This window comes from Carex rostrata, chromosome 19, assembly GCF_964058835.1.
Source record: "Carex rostrata chromosome 19, lpCarRost1.2, whole genome shotgun sequence".
Taxonomy (NCBI): Eukaryota; Viridiplantae; Streptophyta; class Magnoliopsida; order Poales; family Cyperaceae; genus Carex; species Carex rostrata.
Window position 1 is genome coordinate 3,647,910 of NC_135936.1, and position 21,955 is coordinate 3,669,864.

At 35.8% G+C, this 21,955-nt stretch overlaps 1 protein-coding gene and 2 long non-coding RNA genes across 3 annotated transcripts in view; 1 reads left to right on the forward strand and 2 right to left on the reverse strand.

Moving 5' to 3' along the window:
* The window catches only part of LOC144571644 (uncharacterized), an 89,445-nt gene continuing 67,490 nt past the window's right edge, over positions 1-21,955 (forward strand). Inside the window, exon 1 of the long non-coding RNA XR_013517546.1 lies at positions 1-10. This is a non-coding gene — a long non-coding RNA (uncharacterized LOC144571644). The remainder of the gene's footprint in view (positions 11-21,955) is intronic.
* LOC144571836 (uncharacterized) lies at positions 8,978-10,348 on the reverse strand. The gene is made up of 2 exons (XR_013517589.1): positions 9,943-10,348; positions 8,978-9,180 (listed from the first exon to the last, which is right to left on the reverse strand). It is a non-coding gene; the product is annotated as an uncharacterized LOC144571836 (long non-coding RNA).
* Positions 15,171-18,611, reverse strand: LOC144571554 (uncharacterized). Its single transcript, XM_078320885.1, has 2 exons — positions 15,929-18,611; positions 15,171-15,768 (listed from the first exon to the last, which is right to left on the reverse strand). The coding sequence occupies exons 1-2, from the start codon at positions 18,540-18,542 to the stop codon at positions 15,299-15,301; spliced, it is 3,084 nt and encodes a 1,027-aa protein (XP_078177011.1). The 5' UTR covers positions 18,543-18,611; the 3' UTR covers positions 15,171-15,298.

Genomic DNA, 21,955 nt, shown 5'->3' on the forward strand with positions numbered 1-21,955 from the left:
GGAGAATCTGGTTGCAAAGTACCAATCAAATCCTTCATAAAGTAAACCATGTGACTCCCAAAATTACAAAATATACTCGAAAATATTAATAAAATAGTAACGACATAGCTAGTATATTTGAAGGCTCTACGTTGCCATTTGTGTCTCTATCCAAAAGAAATGACATTAAGTAAATCTAATTTAGGTTAAATTAAACTTCTATTTTACAATTAGTCATTACTCAACTTTTGAAATAATTACAAAATTTAAGATTGATTGAGACTCACAACTCATTAAAGCTCACACTAAATCAAGACTTTTTTTCTTTTTTAAAACTTGGTAGTAGCTAAATCAGAACTTAAATGTAGAATCAATATACACAACCTCAGCTAATTTGTTAACTTGGTATATGAAGCACAAATTAATCCCACTTAGTTCCACATCTTTGAAGGTTATTGATTTAAATTTCCATAACATTTGCAAAATGTAGAGGTTAAAAGGGACAAAACTCAGTTAATTTGAGTTTTAGTTGCTAACTCAACCTTAATGCAATTGAATTGAGATAATTTGAATTAATTTAAAATTATAAACTTGTACTTGTCAAAGTAAATATGTAAAAGTGTTTAATTGAAGCATAATAAGAAACTCTTTGTAATTTCTGATTTATTATGTATAACTATCAAAATAACTCTAAAGTGGTTGGAAATTGTATTTGTTGGATACATGCACAAGCAAAAATACATGAATTTTGAAAAATTTTGTGTCTCAAATTTAAAAATCTACTTGTAAAAACCGATCAATTAAGTCACAACAAAAAATAAGAAATAAATTTTAACTCTCCATCTAAAAAGGGTGTTTAAGAGTTATTTAATTATTTGTGAAAGTTACTGATAATGAGTTTCATAGCCTTGTGAAGTTGTGATACATAATTCATGATTTGTAGAGTTGTCAGATAGTGGGTTGAGTCAACCGAGTTTATTAGAGGACATTAATTATTATTTTTAAGAATTCTTGTGGCTATACGGATGTAAATTTCTTTTTCAGAATTAATATATTTTGTTTTACATTTGAGATTGTTCTATGTTATATGTGTTTGTAAACATTGTTATTGATTTTAATTCAAGAATATACTGTTAACATTTGATTTATTCTGATATCTAAAATAAAAAATATATAAATTATATTAAATGTATTTTGTTTAACATATAATATATCAGTAGTGGCTAACAATTTTAAATGAATAATGTGAATTATAAAATACAACTAAAAGATATAAATAGTATTTTATTTCACGCACAATTCATTTTTATTCATAACTTAGAAGTATGTATTGGTTTTAAAAGTCACATCAAAATTATGAGAAGAATTTAACACATTGAAGAATAGTACTGTAAAAAAGAATAACCACTTATGTCTAAAAGTCCAGTTTTTAATTGGTCAAATTTACATCTTTATTTCTTATCTTTTTGGTTCCTCATCGGTCATTAATTCATCTCATGAAATAGAAATGAACGAACAATTTAAATTAATGAGAAAATTTCGAGATGTGATAAATTAAATTAATAAGCAGATTAAGATTTAGGGAAAATTGTGAGATTGCCACTGCAAAACCTTCAAAATATGAAAATGCCACTACAAATTTCAAAATGGTGAGAATGCCACTGTAAAACTTCATTAATTATGAAAATACCATTTATACTCTATTAAGCCTTTTTTTTTTTTTAAAAATTAATACCTAAAACACCCTTAATTAAAATACACGAACCTCCTCCTTTTTTCCCTTGCTCCGTTCTTTCTTCCCCTGGCTCCCTTCCGCCTGGAGACAAACCCCTCCGCCTGGAAACGCTCCTCCGCATTTCTTCCCCGACTGTATGTAAGAGAGATTAAGAGAGCAAACTCCTCCGCCTGGAGACGCTCCCTTCCGCTCTCCCCGACTGAAGACAAAGCTTACTCCCTTCCGCTCCCTTCCTCCTTCGGTAATTTCTTCACCGACTGGAGAAATCAGTAGATTTTTAAGTTTTAAGAAATACTTTTGCTTAGAAAAGCTTACTTTTGTAAATTCTTACATTTTTGATGTCACAACAGAGAAAAAGGAAGATGAGGAGTGCAACGAGCTTCAATGCTCAATTGCTAGAAACAAGCAAGAAAATAGAGAACTTTGAACTAAAGAAGAATCAATTTGGGATAATAGCGAGGTTCTGACAAGAAACCATCGCGTCGAATGCTCAAAGCAATTCGCCTATTTTATTCATCAAAAACTGGATACAACTCCACAGGAGCATTTGCCTTATATAGGTGATGTATTGTGTAAAAGAAAGTAATAGAATTAAGTGTAAACTCAGCTAGATTATTCTACGGTTGCCATGTCAGCTACAAGCGCTGAGCTGGCCTAACTGATTCTAACAGCTTCTAACAGCTTCTGAACCCTGTCTCTTGAACGGTTCACTTCATCACGCCTCCTATCTCATCTCCAGTTCCCCTCTTGTTCTGCATCAGTGGGGCCCGAGTATCAGCTACATTTGTTTGGGTCCCCTTGTCAGTCACATCCTTATTATTAATGAACTGCCCCATTTCGCTGCCCTTGTTGCCCTTCATCACTTCTTCTTCATTTGAACTGGTTATGCCAATGGTCACCCCCAAATTCAATTGCTCTCGTTGCATTCCCCCCGTCTTAACAAAATTCGTGTCCTCACGAATGAATTCTGGGAATCTCTGAGCTATGATTTCATAGTCCTCCCAAGTAGCATCATCTGGGGTTTGATTTTTCCATTGAATCAAGAGTTGGGCTGCCGCCGTGTTACGCCGTTTCACTACCCTTCTATCCAGTACCAAATGTGGTAATGGGGAAAGATCAATGTTTGGTCCGAGTACCGGTAAGGTAGGAGAGGGTACCTGTGAATTGCCCAATTTTGCTTTGAGCTGTGAAACATGAAATACTGGGTGGATCAAAGAATCAGGCGGCAAGTTCAATCGGTAAGCTACTGTTCCCACCTTCTTAATTATCTCAAAAGGACCGTAGTATTTAGAACTTAGTTTCTGATTGCGCATGCCCCCTACTGAGATTTGCCGATACGGCTGTAATTTTAAGTATACCCAATCACCTCTTTCAAACTTCCTCTCACTCCTATGTTTATCCTCGTTTCTCTTCATCCTCTCTTGTGCTTTTCGCAAATTCTTCTTCAATTGAATCATGGCAGTCTGCCTATCCTTCAAAAAGGTGTTGACTGATTCTACTTGACTCCTGGGGGCACTGCCTAAACCTAGCTGGGGAGGGGGATACCCATACAATGCCTCAAACGGCGAAATTTTGGTAGCACTGTGCCAATTGGTGTTGTACCACCACTCTGCCAAGGGTAGGTACTGAGCCCATTTATTTTGCTTATCAAACACCATGCTCCTCAGGTATTGTTCCAAGCATTGGTTAACCTTTTCCGTTTGACCGTCAGACTGGAGATGGTATGCTGTCCCCATATTCAATTTGACCTCCAATTTCAGCATTAACTCTTGCCAAAAACGACTGGTAAACACTGGGTCTCTGTCAGACACAATTGAGAGGGGTAATCCATGTAACTTGTAAATCGATTCTACAAATGCTTGTGCTACAGTGGATGCTGTGAAAGGATGTGTTAGGCCAATGAAGTGTGCATACTTGGTCAGTCTGTCAACCACTACCAGTATCACCTCATAGCCCTTGGATTTAGGTAGTCCAGTAACAAAGTCCATACCTATGCTGTGCCAAGCTTCACCTGGAATTGGTAATGGCTGCAATAGACCTGGAGAGGCTACATGTTCAGCTTTGTTGATGTGACAGTTTACACAGCCTTGAATATGGGAGTGTACTGACTGCTTCAAATGAGGCCAATAGAACTGTTTCTTGACTCTTTGATAGGTGGCTGCTATACCAGAATGACCCCCTAAACTGGAATCATGTAGTTCCTTCAAGATTTTCTGTCTCCATTCTCCTTGAGCACCAATGCAGATTCTCTCCTTGTACTTAATTACCCCTTGATACTCAGTTAAATGATGTGGTAGGAGTTTAGTACTGCCATCCCTCAATTTGGCCTTCAATTCAGCTATCCATTTGTCATTCTCATAACTACTTTTCACCTCTTCTACCCATTTGGGTACTAATTCACTTACTGCATGAATCTCAGCTGGACCTTCGATTGCAATTCCTTCTGTCAGGTCATTCTCCTCATGGCCCTTACTTCCTAAACTGTCAGTTTTCTCCCTATGCTCTTCTCCAACACTGCCCTCTTGCTGCTGACTTTTATGAGCCCCATTTTGCCCTTCTAATATCCTTTCTTCTTGTCTTTCTTGCCTTGAAAGTGCATCAGCTGCTCTATTTTCTAAACCCCTTTTATATTCTATCTTGTAATTCAAGCCAAGCAATTTGCTCAAGCCTTTGTGCTGCATAGGGGTGTTGACTCGTTGCTCCAACAAATACTTCAGACTGATCTGGTCAGTTCTGATGATAAATTCTCCTCCTAGCAAATAATGTTTCTATTTAGTGACGGCTGTAAACAGTGCAAGTAGTTCCTTCTCGTAAGTGGAAAGAGATTGGTTTTTCACCCCTAGTTTCTTGCTCATGAATGCAATAGGTCTCCTGCCTTGCATCAGAACTGCACCCAATCCATCTTGACTAGCATCAGTCTCTATCACAAAGGGTTGCTGAAAATCTGGGAGTTTGAGCACTGGAGCTGTGGTCATGGCCTTCTTCAATGTCTCAAAAGCTTGTTGTGCTTGTGAACTCCATCTAAAACAATTCTTTTTCAAAAGGTCAGTCAAGGTCTTTGAAATGACCCCATACCCTTTAATAAACTTCCTATAGTACCCAGTCAAACCTAAAAACCCCCTTAAACCCTTTACTGTTTTTGGTGTTGGCCAATCTACCATTGCTTGTATTTTTTTTGGATCTGTGGATACTCCCTCCCTTGATATGATATGACCTAAATACTCAATCTTAGGAACACCAAACTCACACTTTGATCTTTTACAAAATAACTGATGTTCTTGCAATTTTTCCAACACCATTTCAAGATGCATGACATGGGACTCTAGATCCTTACTATAGACTAGAATGTCATCAAAAAACACCAATACAAACTTTCTCAAAAAAGGTTTAAAAGTGTTGTTCATGAGGGCTTGAAATGTGGCAGGTGCATTGGTCAACCCAAAGGGCATGACCTTGAATTCATAGAGACCCTCATGAGTTTGAAACGCTGTTTTAGATATGTCTTTTTCAGCCATTCGAATCTGATGATACCCAGCCCTTAAATCCAATTTTGAAAAGAAATGAACACCATTGAGCTCATCCAATAGGTCATCAATGAGAGGGATAGGGAATTTGTTTTTGATTGTTTCTTCATTCAATTTCCTGTAGTCTATGCACATTCTCCATGTGGCATCTTTTTTCTTGACTAACAGTACAGGTGCTGAGTAAGGACTGGTGCTAGGTTGGATGAAGGAGTGTTGTAAAAGCTCTTGAATGATTTTCTCAATTTCAGTTTTTTGAAAATAGGAGAACCTATAAGGTCTAATGTTGATGGGTTGAGAACCAGGCTTGAGAGTGATTTGGTGGTCAATAGGTCTGTGGGGAGGTAGGGTTGTTGGTTCTGAGAAAACAGAAGGAAACTGGTCAATGACTGCTGCTAGCTTTGGGTGCACTTCTACTTCTTTCTCTTTGCTTTTCTCTTCAATTTTGCACAACTGAGCCAAGTACACCTGATTCCCTTCCTTCAATTCTCTTAGTACATTTATGGTGCCCTCCAAAACTTGCATCTCAGCAGCAACCTTTTCAGCTACCAGATTTACTCTTTTACCCTTGTTCTCCACTACTACCAAACCCTTCTTCAATATGAGTTCAATTTTGTCCATTTCAGCTATCCAATCCACTCCCAACACTATGTCATATCCAAGCACTTCCATCACCCTCAAGTCAGCTTCAAATGGAAACCCTTGTATACTGAATTGGACATGTTTACACAAATTCCTAGACACCAATTTCTCCCCTCCTGCGCTCCTGACTTGGAGAGTAGTGGTTTGTGTTGGCATCAGCTGAAGGAACTGCACTAATTGAGGTTTTATGAAGGAATGAGATGCTCCTGTATCCATCAACAAACAAATCGGACTCCCTCCAATTTCTGCTTGGTACTGCAAAGTTTTGTGTCTCCCCTCTCTACTGGTATCACTCAGAGTACCAATTATGACTTCCTCTTCTTCCTTCTCTAAAATCTCCTCTTCTGCACCACTTTGAGCCAATACCTCCTGCACATATTGTGCATCCAAATCTATTTCCTCCTCACCCTCCATGGTGTGTAACCCTTTAGTGCACCTGTGCCCCTGACTCCACTTGTCGTTGCACCTGAAACAAAGTCCAAGTGCCCTTTTTTGGTCAATGGTTAGGTTGGAATTGGGCTTGGTGTGTAGGAGAGGTTTAGTAGTGTGTGGTGGTTCAATAGATCTCCTATACCCTCCTTCAGGTGGTTTATTGATGGGAGGCTTGTAGGTGAAAGGGGTTTGAATTTTGGGAGTGTATGTAGGCGAAGATCTCATGAAGTTGGGTTTCTTGTCATGAGATCCAAAGGCAGTTTCAATCTCTAAAGCTGTATTAAAGGCATCATTAAGAGTCTGAGGTTTAAAAAGGTGTATAGAATTTTGGATATCGTCTTTCAAACCACACACAAAACTCCACACGAAGAAATATTCGTGTTTAATACCAGTTTCAGCCAATAATCTGGCTTTGGCTCTCTGAAACTCCCTAACATACTCCTCAACACTGCCTTCTTGTCTCACCTTTTTAAATTGTATCACTGGATTCACATTATTCCGCAATTTGAATCTTTCAAATACTGCTTCTACCAAAACTGGCCACGTCGGGTTAGGATGTTCTTCCCTATAACATTCCCACCATTCAGCAGCATCACCAGTGAAGCTTAAGGTTGTTAAACGGGTTTTGTAATTTTCAGGAGTTTGGTTAACCTCAAAATAGAGCTTGCAATGCTCTAACCAAGTAGCTGCTTTGTTCCCGTCAAAAACAGGCAAATCCACTCTTGGCATGTACACCCGCTGATTATTCGGGTCATGGTGGTCAGTAGAGTCGCGCTGGTCCTTGAAGGAATGGCGATGGCCTTCACCCCCCCCTGACCGATGGAAGGAATGCGTAGATTAGCCAGTACTCATCTCACTTACTGCTTTGTCTGGCAACCGTGCCGAGATCTCCTGGAGCAACGTATGGATGCCATGGACAGAATCACGAAGCTCAGTAATACTGACTTCAGCTCCCTGAAAGCGATGTTCAAGAGCTATGATGTGTTCATCTCGTGTCTGGGAGTGCACATGGGAGTCACGAGCGAGCTGATCGATCCTTTCAGCGAGGGCCGACAGATCGAGAGCTCCATCATCAGGGTGTTCAGTAGTGCGTTTAGGCGGCATGGCGTGCTAATCGGAATGCCCAGATGTGAATCGCTGGCTCTGATACCAATTGCAACGAGCTTCAATGCTCAATTGCTAGAAACAAGCAAGAAAAGAGAGAACTTTGAACTAAAGAAGAATCAATTTGGGATAATAGCGAGGTTCTGACAAGAAACCATCGCGTCGAATGCTCAAAGCAATTCGCCTATTTTATTCATCAAAAACTGGATACAACTCCACAGGAGCATTTGCCTTATATAGGTGATGTATTGTGTAAAAGAAAGTAATAGAATTAAGTGTAAACTCAGCTAGATTATTCTATGGTTGCCATGTCAGCTACAAGCGCTGAGCTGGCCTAACTGATTCTAACAGCTTCTAACAGCTTCTGAACCCTGTCTCTTGAACGGTTCACTTCATCACGCCTCCTATCTCATCTCCAGTTCCCCTCTTGTTCTGCATCAGTGGGGCCCGAGTATCAGCTACATTTGTTTGGGTCCCCTTGTCAGTCACATCCTTATTATTAATGAACTGCCCCATTTCGCTGCCCTTGTTGCCCTTCATCACTTCTTCTTCATTTGAACTGGTTATGCCAATGGTCACCCCCAAATTCAATTGCTCTCGTTGCAAGGAGCTTCTTTAAGAGCTGGGAATGAATGAAGACAAGAAAACTGCTTATGAGTTTCAACAAAGGTACTTCAATTTGAATAATACATAATCCACTATACAAGTTTTGGTAATAATTTTTGGTTTTTCAATTCTGAACTTCAGTCCTTTGCCAGTAAAAGTTGGTACTGTACCAGTAGCTGGTACCAGTAGCTGTACCAGTAAAACAGTGCCAGTAATACTCTGGTACCAAGGCTTGTTACTATTTTTAGGCATTATTCTAAAATAATGCTAGTAATACCCAAAGCCTATTAATTTGAGGGTATTTGACATTGTACTCAATAATTAGTTAATTTAAATACAAAATTCATTGCCTTCTTGATTTTGCCATTCTTGCACATCCCATCTATAAGAGTGCTATAGGTCACAACATTAGGCTCATGCCCTTTAAAAACTTTCTGTGATTCGATATTCCTTTAGCAATCATCTTTTTAATCATTTTTCCCTTTGTCCTTCAAATTTCAAAATTGCGACAAGAAAGGAACTTCTGAAATGGACAAGTCATGGATTGAGAGAACTCAGATTGCCCTCTTTTGAATACATGCTGATGGGCTTTAGTTATATGTAAATTTATAAGTCAAAGTTATCACTGCTTTCATGAAATCAAATTTCACAATTTTTTGTTTATGTATTAATATTGTGTGTGTTTTTATTGGTACACGTGAATTAGGGTGTGCTTTCATGTATGCCAAAGTAACAAATTCATTTTGCTTGTTTCTTCTAATTTGTTCTTTGATTCAATTGTGTTATTTTTTGGTACACTTCCATTAGCATTGTGTGTTTTTGTTTCTATATATGACCGGTACCAAAACTAGTACCAAAACTTAGAACTTCTTTTAAGACCCATACCAATTATACTGGCAGTATTGCAAATATCTCAACTAATTAAAGAACAGGAATAAGAGCTATAATTGAAACACACTTGAACTGAAAATAGCTTTATCAAAGGGCAATGTTACAATAAAATAATAGTAACATACACAAGCACCACAAATTAATTGAAATTATAATTCCATGCATCAACAACTATTGAAACTTGTACATGAACAAAAATACAATGATATAAACAAAAATAATCTACTATCTTCCATCGCAGCCCTTCTTGTATTGCTTCGAGTTCCAGATCTCCCAGCAAGCAGATAACATGCAATACAAACAAAAGCAAATTAGTTTTTATTTGCAAGTTAGAACTAAGAACTTCTATTAGTTCCTTACTGACATTATTAGTCCCACATGAAAGACACATGGTTTGAGAGATCGAGTCAGCAATATAATTTCTATCAATGATTTTTTTTCTTGTAGAAGGTGGTACCAGTTGCCTACGGGCATGTTTGAAAAAAAAGAAAAGAAAAGGTGGTACCAGAAGTCAACTCTACTAGTTAAAATACAGTACTTCAGATCAGATATGTTCTGATTTCTTAAATGCTCAGTACAAAACCTAAGAACCAAAATGCCCAGTTCCAAACTTGTTCTGAATTCTGATTTTGAATTCATATTTGGGAAGCAAGTTTAGTGGTGCAGAATAGAAGTGTGGAGTGTGGGGAGTAAAAAATATTTAATTGTTCTTTGCTCCTTGTTCTAGAACTTGTATTAATTTAACAGTGATAATCTCTATCTTGATTGAAATAAATATATAACATGTCTTCTGGACGGTAATCCTCATCTCCTCTTTGACCTGTCACTGCCAGGTCATTTCCCAAAAGGAACATTTTTCCCCAAATTTGTATAGAGTGTGATTCTTATTCTATATATTAACTTGGCAAAATTGACACAGCCCCGAACAAAATTGACACAGTATAAGGACAAGAGAATAGATGACTGTTTAATTTTGGGGAAATTTTCATACACAAAATCACAAAAATATATTAATAGCAGATTGCTTGATACCTTTTATGGTGAGCTGCGAGACTAATTTTCAGGTTGCCTCGGATTCAAATCTCGGGAGGCGATTAGGGTTACTGCTGGGTAGGAGGAGGAGGACGAGGACAAGGCGGCAATTGGGAGGAGGCGGCGATTAGGAGGAGGCGATGGCGATTAGGGAGGAGGAATCGCCTGGAGAGGTTCGCGTGTTCTTAGGTTCGCCGTTCGCGTGAGGAGCATGAGGAATGGCATGAACTGGAGGGTACAGTGGCAAATAATGGCATTTTCATAATTGTATGGAGGGCAAAATTGGAAATACATAAATACATATACTAAAACAGTATTTTTTCAATTAATTCTTAATAAAAATAGTATTAGAATACAGCAATAATGGCATTTTCACAATTATGAAAGTTTGGAGTGGCATTTTTTCAATTTCAAAGTTTGGAGTGGCATTTTCACATTTCCACGGTTTTGGAGTGGCATTTTCACAATTTTCCCTAAGATTTATTACGCCTTATGAGTAGGACCCTTAATCACCGTGATTTATTGTCTTTGTATGTGGTCCTAAAAATTAATTTAGACTATAATAAAATAAATTCAATCGGAGTTATCATTCAAAATTTTAATATTTACATCATAATTATATTAGAAACTTGACTTGTAAATATGGATGGTCTATAATAAAATAAATTTAGACTTATGAGATCAAATCTAAACATTTCTTGAAAGAGTACTTTTATGACATTTAAATTATCACAAATAATATTGCAAATTTTTTTTTTTTTATCACACTACCATTTCAATCAGAAAAAAAATAATGTGAATTATTAACCTCGTTCTCTACGTTAAATATGTTGAATAATTAAAATTATTTGACTCGAATAATTTGTTTTGATTTGAAACCATCGGTGTGAGGAAATAAATCTGCTGCGATTTCAACCACAACCGTTCATATGTTTTGAGATTCGCACAAAAACTATCTCCTTTTGAGATTCCAGAATTTCAATAAATGAAGGATTGTGATTAAAATTGCAGAAAGCCTGCAAGCCTTTGAAATCACAGCAGATTTATTTCCATCGGCGTGGTCCTTTAGAGTGTGCTCCGCAATTGAGAGTGAAAATCTTCATTAATGGAAGGGGAAGGAAGACGCTCACCCCCGAACAGTAATCTTTACACCCCGATTTGAGGGTGAAGATTGTCGCTAAAAATCACTACGCGTTCACCTCCGCACAGTACGCGTTCACCTCCGCTTCCTCTCCGCTTCTTCAGTTTTGGAGCAGGTGAAACCTTCGGGCAGCTGCGATCTGAAGCACTGTTCACCTCCACACAATGTATTTTCCTTTCTCTCCCTCCGCGTAACCTCAATTGAAGCACACCCTTAGATGATCCGGTTTAATCATCTGCAGTGTCACCGAAAATCAAAACCGGACAAGGTCACCTCCTAAGAAAAAACCCATCCAGTATTGTTATGTTGTGTTCTCCCCATTTCAAGACAAGCGGTAAGATTAAGAACGAAGAGTCCGGATCTCTAAAGTAACTCAATCATTGAGTTTTCATCGTCACCGTCCGATTACAATCTGATTCAAAATAAAATACTTTAATATTTGTGCCAACTACAGATTGGACAGTCTGGATCCAAACTCAATGATTGATTTACTTTAGGGGATCCGAATTCAAAACTGAAGGGAGTCTGACGGCTATCTTTAGAGAAAGATTTGAATCGTTAATCCGATAATTTTGTTGAACTAGTATTATGTTTTACAAAATATTACGCCAGCTTGTAGATAATAATTCCAATAAAGATGTAAAATTTGAAATCGTACTAATAATAACTAAACAAAGTATCTTCTCCGTACATTACAACAGATACAATTATTTTGTTATAGAAAAAGACATAATAACTTTTTTTTTTTTTTATCTTTTTGACATATTTTCATTAAAAATTTCGTACAAAATGACATATTGAATGACAAATAATATTTTTTAAATGATATAAAAAATAAAAAGACACGAAAACATTACCAATCAATTCAAAATAAATTTCAATAACATTTAAAAAAAATAGAAAGAAATCAGAACCAATATGAAAGATGATACCATTTGCATGTGGTAAGTACGTATGGCGAATACATGTTTAAATATCTTTAGACTTCTACACGTAGAAGAACATAAAAAAAAATGCATATAATTAGAATATTTTATAGAAGGACTGATATTTGATATTTAATATGAAATTTTATCTTTTAATCAAAGTCGCTGGTTTATTTTTAATCAAAGTCGTTAATGAATCAGAACATTTACATGATTAATATAAGAAAACGGAGATTGTTATAGTCTTTCTAGTAAATTCAATTGTATAGTATTCCATCTATTTTCAAAGTAATATAAAAAAATTTCTAATATTTTAATAAAAAAAATCTAATTAAATAGAAAAAAAATACAAATACGAGAATTTCGGCTGCTGTTTCCAATGTAAAATTAAAGGAAAAACGGATTTTATGTGCTAACCGTTGAGAATTTTGGCGGTTTATTTTTTTTTTTTTGGACCGTTGATTATTCTGACAGTTCAGAAAAAAAGATGGACCGATGATAATTTCGGCAGTCTAGACTTTTAAATAATTTCCACAAAATCTTGGACAAATTTATTAATTTTTATTTAATATTGGATATTAATAAAAATCTCGGAACGACTCTCTAAGTTCGATGACAAATTTTAAGATGCTTCATTTCGTTTTTGACCACTTATAGGTTTTATATATTCGTTTCTACGATCGAGGTGTTTCTTATATTTAACTGTGAAGAACCATCGAGGTGTTTCTTATATTAAACTATAGATGCTTCACTTTACAGATACCAAGACATCTTTATTATAATATTTATATGTTTGTTGGTCAACTTTCTGAGATTTGTATGTGAATTAACGGTACGCTACTAGATTACAACTTTACAAGCAATGGGTATTATTTTACGTTATGATCCTGTAATATTTTAGATTTTTCAACTCCTTTGAATTTTAGATAATGATATATGATGAGAGTGCAAATGCTTTCATATTTTGTACTTTCGTTGCACCTTTATTTTTAAAATGCCAATAACTCCATATTTAAAATATAAATATTTAAATAAAACAGTTAAATGTGATTTATGTTATTTTTTCTACGTGTTCATAAAAAATATTAAATTTTGATTTTAGAGGAGGGATCTAATTACACCCTTTTTGGTGACACCGAATTACACTCTCCATTTTCAAAGTTTTCAAATTCCAAACAGTCGATCCAAACCGTTCAACATATATAATGGATATGTTAAAATGTGCTTGCAGATCAAATTTTACATTTTTTGAAATTTTTTTACTATTTATTAAGTATTTAACAAAATCGATATATTCAGACCGTTGAATTTTTGTACCCATCTTAATAAATAGTAAAAAAATTCAGAAAAGTGTAAAATTTGATTTGCAAGCACATTTTAACATATCTATCAAGTTGAACGGTTTGGATCGAGTGTTTGGACTTTGTAAACATAGGGTGTAATTGGATCTCTCTTGATTTTATTTATATGTGAATCAATAAGTTGAAAAATCAACGTCTATAACTAATGAGTATATTTTTTTACAAAAATCATAATGACAACTAAAATAAAATTGAAATGCCATATTTTTTTTTTTACAATTTCATAGATAAAATGATATAAATCATATTCAACAATTTTATTTTGATTTTTAACTTTTAAATTTGAAATTTAAAAAAAAAAAAAACAAATATGATAGAGATACAAAAAATAGAGGCATTTGAAACCTCCTCTAATTTATAATAATTAGCAACTCGTTACTCGTACAACTGTCCAAAATAACCTTCAGACGTTTCAGTTGTCCAATTGTCAAACATATCACTGTCAAGACAGAAAAAAATTAAGCATCTAGTAAGATATAACTATCATCAAGACCTTACGAGTCTGTCGGTAATCATAAAGCTACATACTTCAATTCACATCCATTTTAGATTCTGATCTACATGCACTTGGCAGAATTCTAACCATTAAATTTAAAATAAATCAATGATGACATTATATTGTTATTATTATTATACAATACTATAGGTCATATACCTTAGATAATACGAATTTGTTTTCAAAGAAAGAAAACCTGCTGCCAAATTTTCATTGATTTCCTTTTTCAAATATTGGTTACAATTGCTTTGCATAATAAATTTTAGGGCAATTTCATGTGCACCCCTCAAATTTTTTTGAAATTATCGTATTTTCTCTCTAAAATTTAAATATTATATTTACCTTTCTAAATTTAAAAACTCATAAATTTATCTAATTACTTGACTTTTCTATCCAAACTCATTTCAAATATATAAAGTACCCAATTAATCATGTATTAAAGAAATAATAAAAAAATATGTAGTCAATTTAAGACAATGTTAAGTTTTTGTATTGATGTGTGAAGGCAGCTGGTTCATTACTTTGTGATGTGCTTATGTATGTCTTATTGTCATAATATATGCATCACAAGTAAATAAATAAATTATTTTTCTTAAAAAACCGACTAATTAGAAGACTAGATATTTTTTACAGGAATTACATATTTATTTTAAGAAAGGTTAAACTGAGAACTCCATGAGACACCCCCTTATTAAGAGAATATTGAGAGGGCTAATATATTATTGATTTGTCATAACCGTTTCAAGGCTCTCTAGTATTATTTAATTTGGTTTTTTTGACTCATTCACTGTTAATTTTCGGGATATAGCGTTAGTCTAAGAATCATACTCAATTAAATACTTTACTTATTTTAACTGAATTTCAATTTTAAAAACAATAACAGTGATAACAACAATCATACTATTAATCTATGGGTTCCTATATGAAAAAAAAAACAGAGAGAGAACCGACGGCCGTAATCAATATTTCAATTGAGCAAGCAAATATAAAATGTACAAGTTTTTTCAACTCACAATTATAAATGGACCATGTTAATTGCTTGTTTCAACAAAAAAAAAAAAAATTGTGAAATGCATTTTAAAAGATATTCCAAAATTGAGGGTGATGCGGTAGGCCAGGAAGCAACGGGATTGATGCCGACTCCATTGACCCCAAAAGCAAGTCATCAGTCAATGCCACTCATTAAATGTGATTCACAATTAAAGTGGGTCAAACGAGGAGTCTTCCCAAAATTAAATGTCATTAATCTTCTTTCACATCTGTTATTTATCTATTTACAATTGAACACTTTTTTTCTTCCAAAATGATAGTAAAAATTATATAAACTATGTACAAGTATGTACAATTATATACAGACAGACCTTGTGATTGGAGGAAAAAAAATAAAAACCATAAAAAAGAAAACTGATTATAAGCAATTAAGCATCACTGATTAAGATATATGCACTACAAAACTGCCACTACTATCATCATTATCTTTGTCATCAAAATCATCCGAGAAATCTTTTCTCCTGCTGCTTTTCTTGGAAAGGATCAAAGGACCTTCCTCAGTTTGATCATAACTGAAACCATTACGAGTAGTGTTGACAGTCCGATCATACTGACTCAGGCGTTGAAGGACCATTCTCATTGTGGGTCTTGCGATCGGATCCTTTGAGGTGCAGCTCAAACCTAATTCAAAAACTGCAGCGATGTCAGGTAAATACTCATCATCATTTCGAATGCCCTCGTCGATCATGCCAACAAGCATGCCATGCTGTAGGTACAATCGCAATGCCCAGTCTGCCAAGGCTTCGTATTCATCTCCTTCGTTAGCTCTTTTCCCTGTTGTTAACTCTAAAAGAATGACTCCGAAGCTGTACACGTCTACCTTCTCATTGATCTTCCTCTTCTTTCCACATTCTTCAAAATGAGAAAAATGCAAATTCAAGATTAAACTTTTTTAAATTCATGCTTACACTTAACAATCGGAAAATCAAAGTAAGATTTTGAGTGTTTTACCATTTCATAGAAAATAATAATGTAACAAAATGAAATTAAATGAAATGAAATAAAAGAGAACCTGGTGCGATATATCCAAAAGATCCTTGAATAGAAGAAACAGTCTCAGGTTCACCAGATTTCTCCAATACTCGAGCAAGGCCAAAATCAGCAACTTTTGCCCTGAATTTCATGTCAAGCAAAATGTTACTTGATTTGATATCCCGGTGCATTATCGGTTGAGAGCAACTATGGTGCATGTAGCAAAGGCCTTTTGCAGAATCAATTGCAATGCCTAGCCTTGTTGGCCAATCCAATGATCGAGTTCCATCCATCCTCTCTTTACCATAAAGCCACCGATCCAAACTACTATTCTCCATGTATTCATAAACTAGTAGCTTTGAATCAATACTCGATATGCAACAAAGGAGCTTGACAATATTGGCATGACGAATTTGGCCAAGTATATCGACTTCTGCATTGAAATTCTTTTCCAAGTTACTATCCATTTTGGCGCGACCAACAAAAATTCTTTTAACAGCCACAATTTGATCTCCATCATTGTTTAGAATGATCTTGTAAACTTTACCAGAACCGCCACTACCAATGATATTCTCCTCTTTTAGCCCCTGAGTTATCTGGTACTCTGTAAAATCAAACTTGTGGAAGGAAGTTAGCTTCCATGCAGTCTCATCATAACCAGCCGTTTTTCGCTTGATTTGTGCTCTAAGTAGCAAAATCCCAACCACCCCAATACCAACAAGTACAGCAAACCCAAGGGTTGCAAATATAGCAATGAGTTCCCTTGAGAGTTTATTTGAGCTGCTCGTGGTAATAGGGCACCGAGGTAAATTCAAATTGGAGCTGAAATTAGAGTCTGAGCACAGACCGGGATTGGATAGAAAACTATGGTCGAATACTTGGTTCTCGAGTGAATGTGGTATGCTACCCGACAAATGGTTTGCTGATAGATTTAGAGAAATGAGTTTTAGGTTGCTTATATTCACTGGAATTGGACCTGAAAGTTCATTATTGGATAAATCGAGAGTTGTTAGAACTGAGAGTGACCCAATTGAATCGGGTATTGAGCCTGTTAACTTATTGTTACTAAGATTTAGAGTGGAAAGAGACTTCCAAACCTGGATGCTTTGGGGAATTGATCCATGAATTTGGTTTGAATCTAGTGATAGTTCTTGCAAACTTGATAGTCCGGTTAAATTACTGGGGAGCTCTCCATAAAAGGAGTTGTTTGATGCCTTAAAAACTTGAAGTTGGTCAGAAAAGGCTGGAATTTCACCTGTAAAATTATTGCTATATATTTCAAGTCTAGTGAGGTTCCAGGGTAGTTTTTTGGGGAGTCTACCAGTTAACTCATTGTCATGGATAATTATCTCAGTAAGATTAGGAATTGACCAAATTTTTGATGGTAACTCTCCAGAAAATCTATTTTTGTACAATTGGATACTCTTTAGTGTGTAGCAATCTGCCAGAGATGACGGTATCTCACCAGTAAAATTGTTATCAAATACGATAATTGACATAAGTTTATTCCCTGAGCAAAGATGAGGTGGTAATTGACCCGATAGTCTGTTATCATCTACTTCAAAATTCCAAAGACTCGAATAGTTCCCTAAACTTTCGGGTAATACCCCAGTAAGGTTGTTATTAAACAAGCGAATGTCAATTAGCTTTGGCAGAATCCCAATGCGTGTTGGTATTTCGCCGCTAAGAAAATTATAGTACAAGAAAAGTTTCGACAGGTTTTTGAAATCACCAAACTTATCGGGTATTGAACCTGTCAGTTTGTTTTCTGACAAATCTAGTTCAGATAAACCAAGGCAAAGAATAGGACCAGTGAAACTGATCTCACCCATGAGATTATTTGAGTACAGGTATAGTTTCTGCAGTTTCTCTAGGGACCAAATCCAACCGGGTAAAGTACCATTTATTTGGTTATATGCCAAATCCAAGTGCACAAGCTCATTAAGTTTCAACAGGGCAATCGGAATTTCACCAATTGTGTTTGTTTGTGTCATCCAAAGAAATTTGAGTCTAGCCATGTTGCCAAACTCAGGTGGTATCTGGGCCGGTTTAAGCAAACTATTCCAAGCAAGAGAGAAGTGCTCTAAATTTATCAAATTTGCAATCTCTCGAGGATAGGTGCCATTAAAAAGATTCCCTTCTAGGTGGAGTTCTTTTAATCCCACTAAACTACCAATGGAAGCCGGTATATCTCCCGAGAAATTATTTCCCGACAGATCAAGATAAGTAAGAGAAGAAGGCAATAACTTATCTATGTCTGTTGGAAGAGCACCGATAAAGTAGTTCTGGGATATATTCAAGAATTGTAGGGAAGAGCAATTGTAGAGGTACTCAGGGAAGGTGCCAGGGAGTTCGTTGTCAGAGAGGTCAAGGCGAGAGAGGTTCTTCAAGCGGCATATGGAATCAGGGATTGATTGGTTTAGGTTTTGGTTTACGATATTGATTTCTGAAACGAAGCCGTTGGTGCAGTAAATGCCATTCCAGCTGCAGTGGTCGCCTGAAGTCGAGTTCCAGGTGATGAGAGCTGGAGGGTTGCCCCAAGTAGCCTTGATTTTGAGTAGGATTTGGGCTTCTGATACTTCCTGGCAGTAGGAACAGAGGAGGAAAGAAGTGGATATGAGGAGGAAGAGGAGACTGATGAAGTGAGGTTTCATTGTAATAGAAGAAGGATTAGAGAGGATTAATGATTGCTTCAAGTTCGTTGGCTTTTTAATTTAACAACTCTCTAACTAGTTTGCATTTTATAGTCGTCGGCCTGTGTGAATCAATGTGTCATGAACTCTTCGGTCTTTCCAAGGAGCCGGATCCAATGTATCAACTTCAATATGACGAGAAGTGAAAAGGTTCACTTATTCTCCCTATTCTGTAATCTGTATTGTATAATGTAAATTTGTATTGCGCGCGAACATGTCCAAAAAGTTGCAAAATTTATCATACTCATAGGGAAAGATACGCAGAAAAGTCTTCAAATCTTGACCGGGAAAAATAAGAACTTCTAGATATGAAACTTAAGAATAACAACTTATCAATAGAAGTGGAGAGTAGTGCGTGCAGAATTATTTCAGTGCCCACTTGATTGTTTAGTTAAGCGTAGTGTATTAACAAAATCCGAGGCGGGCAGCCCGTGCCCGGTCCGCCCGTGTCCTATGCCCGGGGTACATGTGCCCGAGTCCGGATATAGGACGAGTAAACGGGTACAATAAGGGCATTAAACGGTCCGGACCCAGTTTTTCGGTAAAATAACCGGGCATACCCGGACCGTAGTACCCGTTTACCCATACCCGTGAGCCCGTGCCCGTGAACCCGTACACCCGTTTCCGTGCCCTTGTACCCTATATCCGTGTACCCGTTTATATTCAAAATTTCAAAAAATTTCAAATTCCCCCACCCGTTTATATTGTTTTAATATATATTTTTTTCATATTTTATTTAACCTATTAAAAAGAAATGAAAGTTTAAAAAATATATTATCAATTTAAAATGTAAACTAAAAATTTCGATATATAAATAAATTATAAACACGTGTAAAGAAATAAATAAATAGATTTGTAATTAGCCTAATAAATATACAAATTTTTCGCACGAATAATTTTTATATATAAGTTACAAATTTTATTTATTTATATACACTATTTGATATTGAACTATTCAGATTTTAAAAGTCGAATTATAAACACGTAATAATATTTGTACAACACCGTATAAAAAAAAGAGAGAAAAAAAAACCGGACCGCCCGGCCCCCCACGGGTACAACGGGCACGGGTATAAGACGGGCAGGGCAGGATTTTTGAAAAAAAAACCCGTGATGCCCGGCCCGTGGTACCCGTATACCCACTGTACCCGTGCCCGTCTCCGGATATGCCCGCCCCGCCCGTGCCCTGCCCGTGATCCAAACCCTAGTTAGGCGTTTGTGCATCTTTTTCTGCTAAAAATTAATATTAGTACAAATATTAGAGTGATAACTGAACTTCTTATTGACACTTCTTCGTGAACTTAAATGTGTTGTATTTTTCTCAAAAAAAAATTTTGGAAGCTATATCTTTATTTATTTAACAAAGTTTTAAACATAATTCAGTTGACCGAAGTTTAGTCATGTATTGACCACCTGAAGACCAAAGTCATTCACTTGATCCTTGACTGGTAGATACATTTTTTTTTCTTTTCTGTGGGGGTCTTTACTCCTAATTGAATGAATAAGCAAAAAGAAGAAAACAAAACTTAATACACAATTCATTTACAATTTACAAAAAAAAAAAAAAAAATTAAGTCGTGAGTGCCGTTCTAATTTTTATAAATTTATTAAAAGTATCTATAAATTGGATGCATGGTTCATAAATGAAATATACAGTTTACTTTCTAATGAAAGATGATTTGGCAAATGAAAACCTGGATATATAGGATTTGTTAATCTTCCACTGGAGATAAATATATATATATATATATATAGAGTTGGGCTACGGTGCTATGCATATATAGTGTCATGCTGTGCTATGCATTTTCTAATCGTCAGATGATCTTTAAGATCTGTGCAAATAATTCAGCGCTGATTTATATTGACAGAATCAAACGGAGACAGGAATCGATTTAACTGCTCTCCCGATGAATCTCACCATGCCCCCTCCCCCCAAGGGCTCTCTTTTGCGTTCCTCGCCCCCAGCCGCTCTCATGCATCTCCCCCTTCGCGGCTCTCTGCTGCCATTGCTCTCCTCCTTAATTCTCTTTCGGTAATACTTGTCCTTCCCTTACGACCATAAGTCACCACACGTCAAGTTCAGACAGCGAGTATTAATTATGAGGGCTAGACTCTTAAGGCAATGAGTAAAAACCTAAATAGGTGAATCTGTGCCAGTGATATAATAAAACTTGCATCTGCACTATTACAACATGAGGGACTAGAGTCTTAAGGCTAGAGGGGACTAGAGGGGCGGGGGAGACTGGCGGATTGAGGCGCAAGGTGGCTTGAGACTGGAGGCGCGAGGGACTAATCTCTCATCTTCCTTTTTCATTTGGGGAAAAATACGAAGAGAAAAGGACACGGGTAAGGGGAGGTGACGGAGAAGAAAAGTGAAATTAATTTGTTTTGTCGCTTAACACTAACGAAGGCTCTGTTCATTTTAATTTTTCCGTCCATTCCTTCAGGCAGCGAAATTTTCGTGCACGAATCTTAAACTCATCTAACGATTAGAAAGCGCATAGCACGGCATGACACTATATATGCATAGCACGGCTCATTTTACAAATAGGTCCTTGTATGCACAGAAGCATTTGCCTATATATATATATATATAGACATAGCCGCATAGGCTGGAAGCTAATTCCTTCTTTAGGCAGAAAAATCGACTGAGTGAAGTAAGTCTTACTCCACAAACAAGCAAGAACATATTCCTTCTACTGCCTAATTCATATAAATGAGATGCTACATCTTATAGGAGTTGGCACGTTTCAATGTTCCATCAATCTTTAATTTCTTTAATTTTGTATTTTTCCCTAGCTAGGTGGACCATCTCAATAATCATCTACCAAAGCTTGATAATATTAATATATAATAACATGCAAAATAACAAAACTAATATGAGGATGTGCTTCATCTGGGACATGACTAAAACTGAAAAATAGGTAAAAGATATCTTAATTAAATTAGGTTTAAAAAAGTTAAATAGGAGAATTAATCATTCATCTAGTAATTAAAAAAATATATTTGAGAGGTCACATGTTAAAAATGCAATTAGGAGTTTTGATTTTCATATTTATTTAAAAAAATAGCATTTAGTAAAAAAAAAATATAATTTAACCTACAAATTAAGTTGTAACTGTAATGTTAGATAATATATTAAATGGAACAAAGTATTTATTCTACTACCCGAGACTAAAATATAACATGTTTGAATTTTGGTTGATGTTATACAGTTGATTTCAAATGTTGTCTAATTCTCTGTTCAACAAAAATTGGAAGAGGGATGAATGTCACAATCTGATATTAATTTTTTTTTGAAGAAAATGTGAAGGTCTAGCCTCCAGATTTCATACAATCTGATATTAATATCAAGCAGATTCTTTGTTTCTTTT

What these genes read in the sequence shown, in the direction of transcription:
- LOC144571554 (XM_078320885.1), bottom strand. Translation starts at nt 18,542, where the DNA reads ATGAAACCTCACTTCATCAGTCTCCTCTTCCTCCTCATATCCACTTCT. An exon ending in TTTTGGATATATCGCACCAG is followed by an intron (nt 15,769 to 15,928) that starts GTTCTCTTTTAT and finishes CTCATTTTGAAG; the next exon opens with AATGTGGAAAGAAGAGGAAG.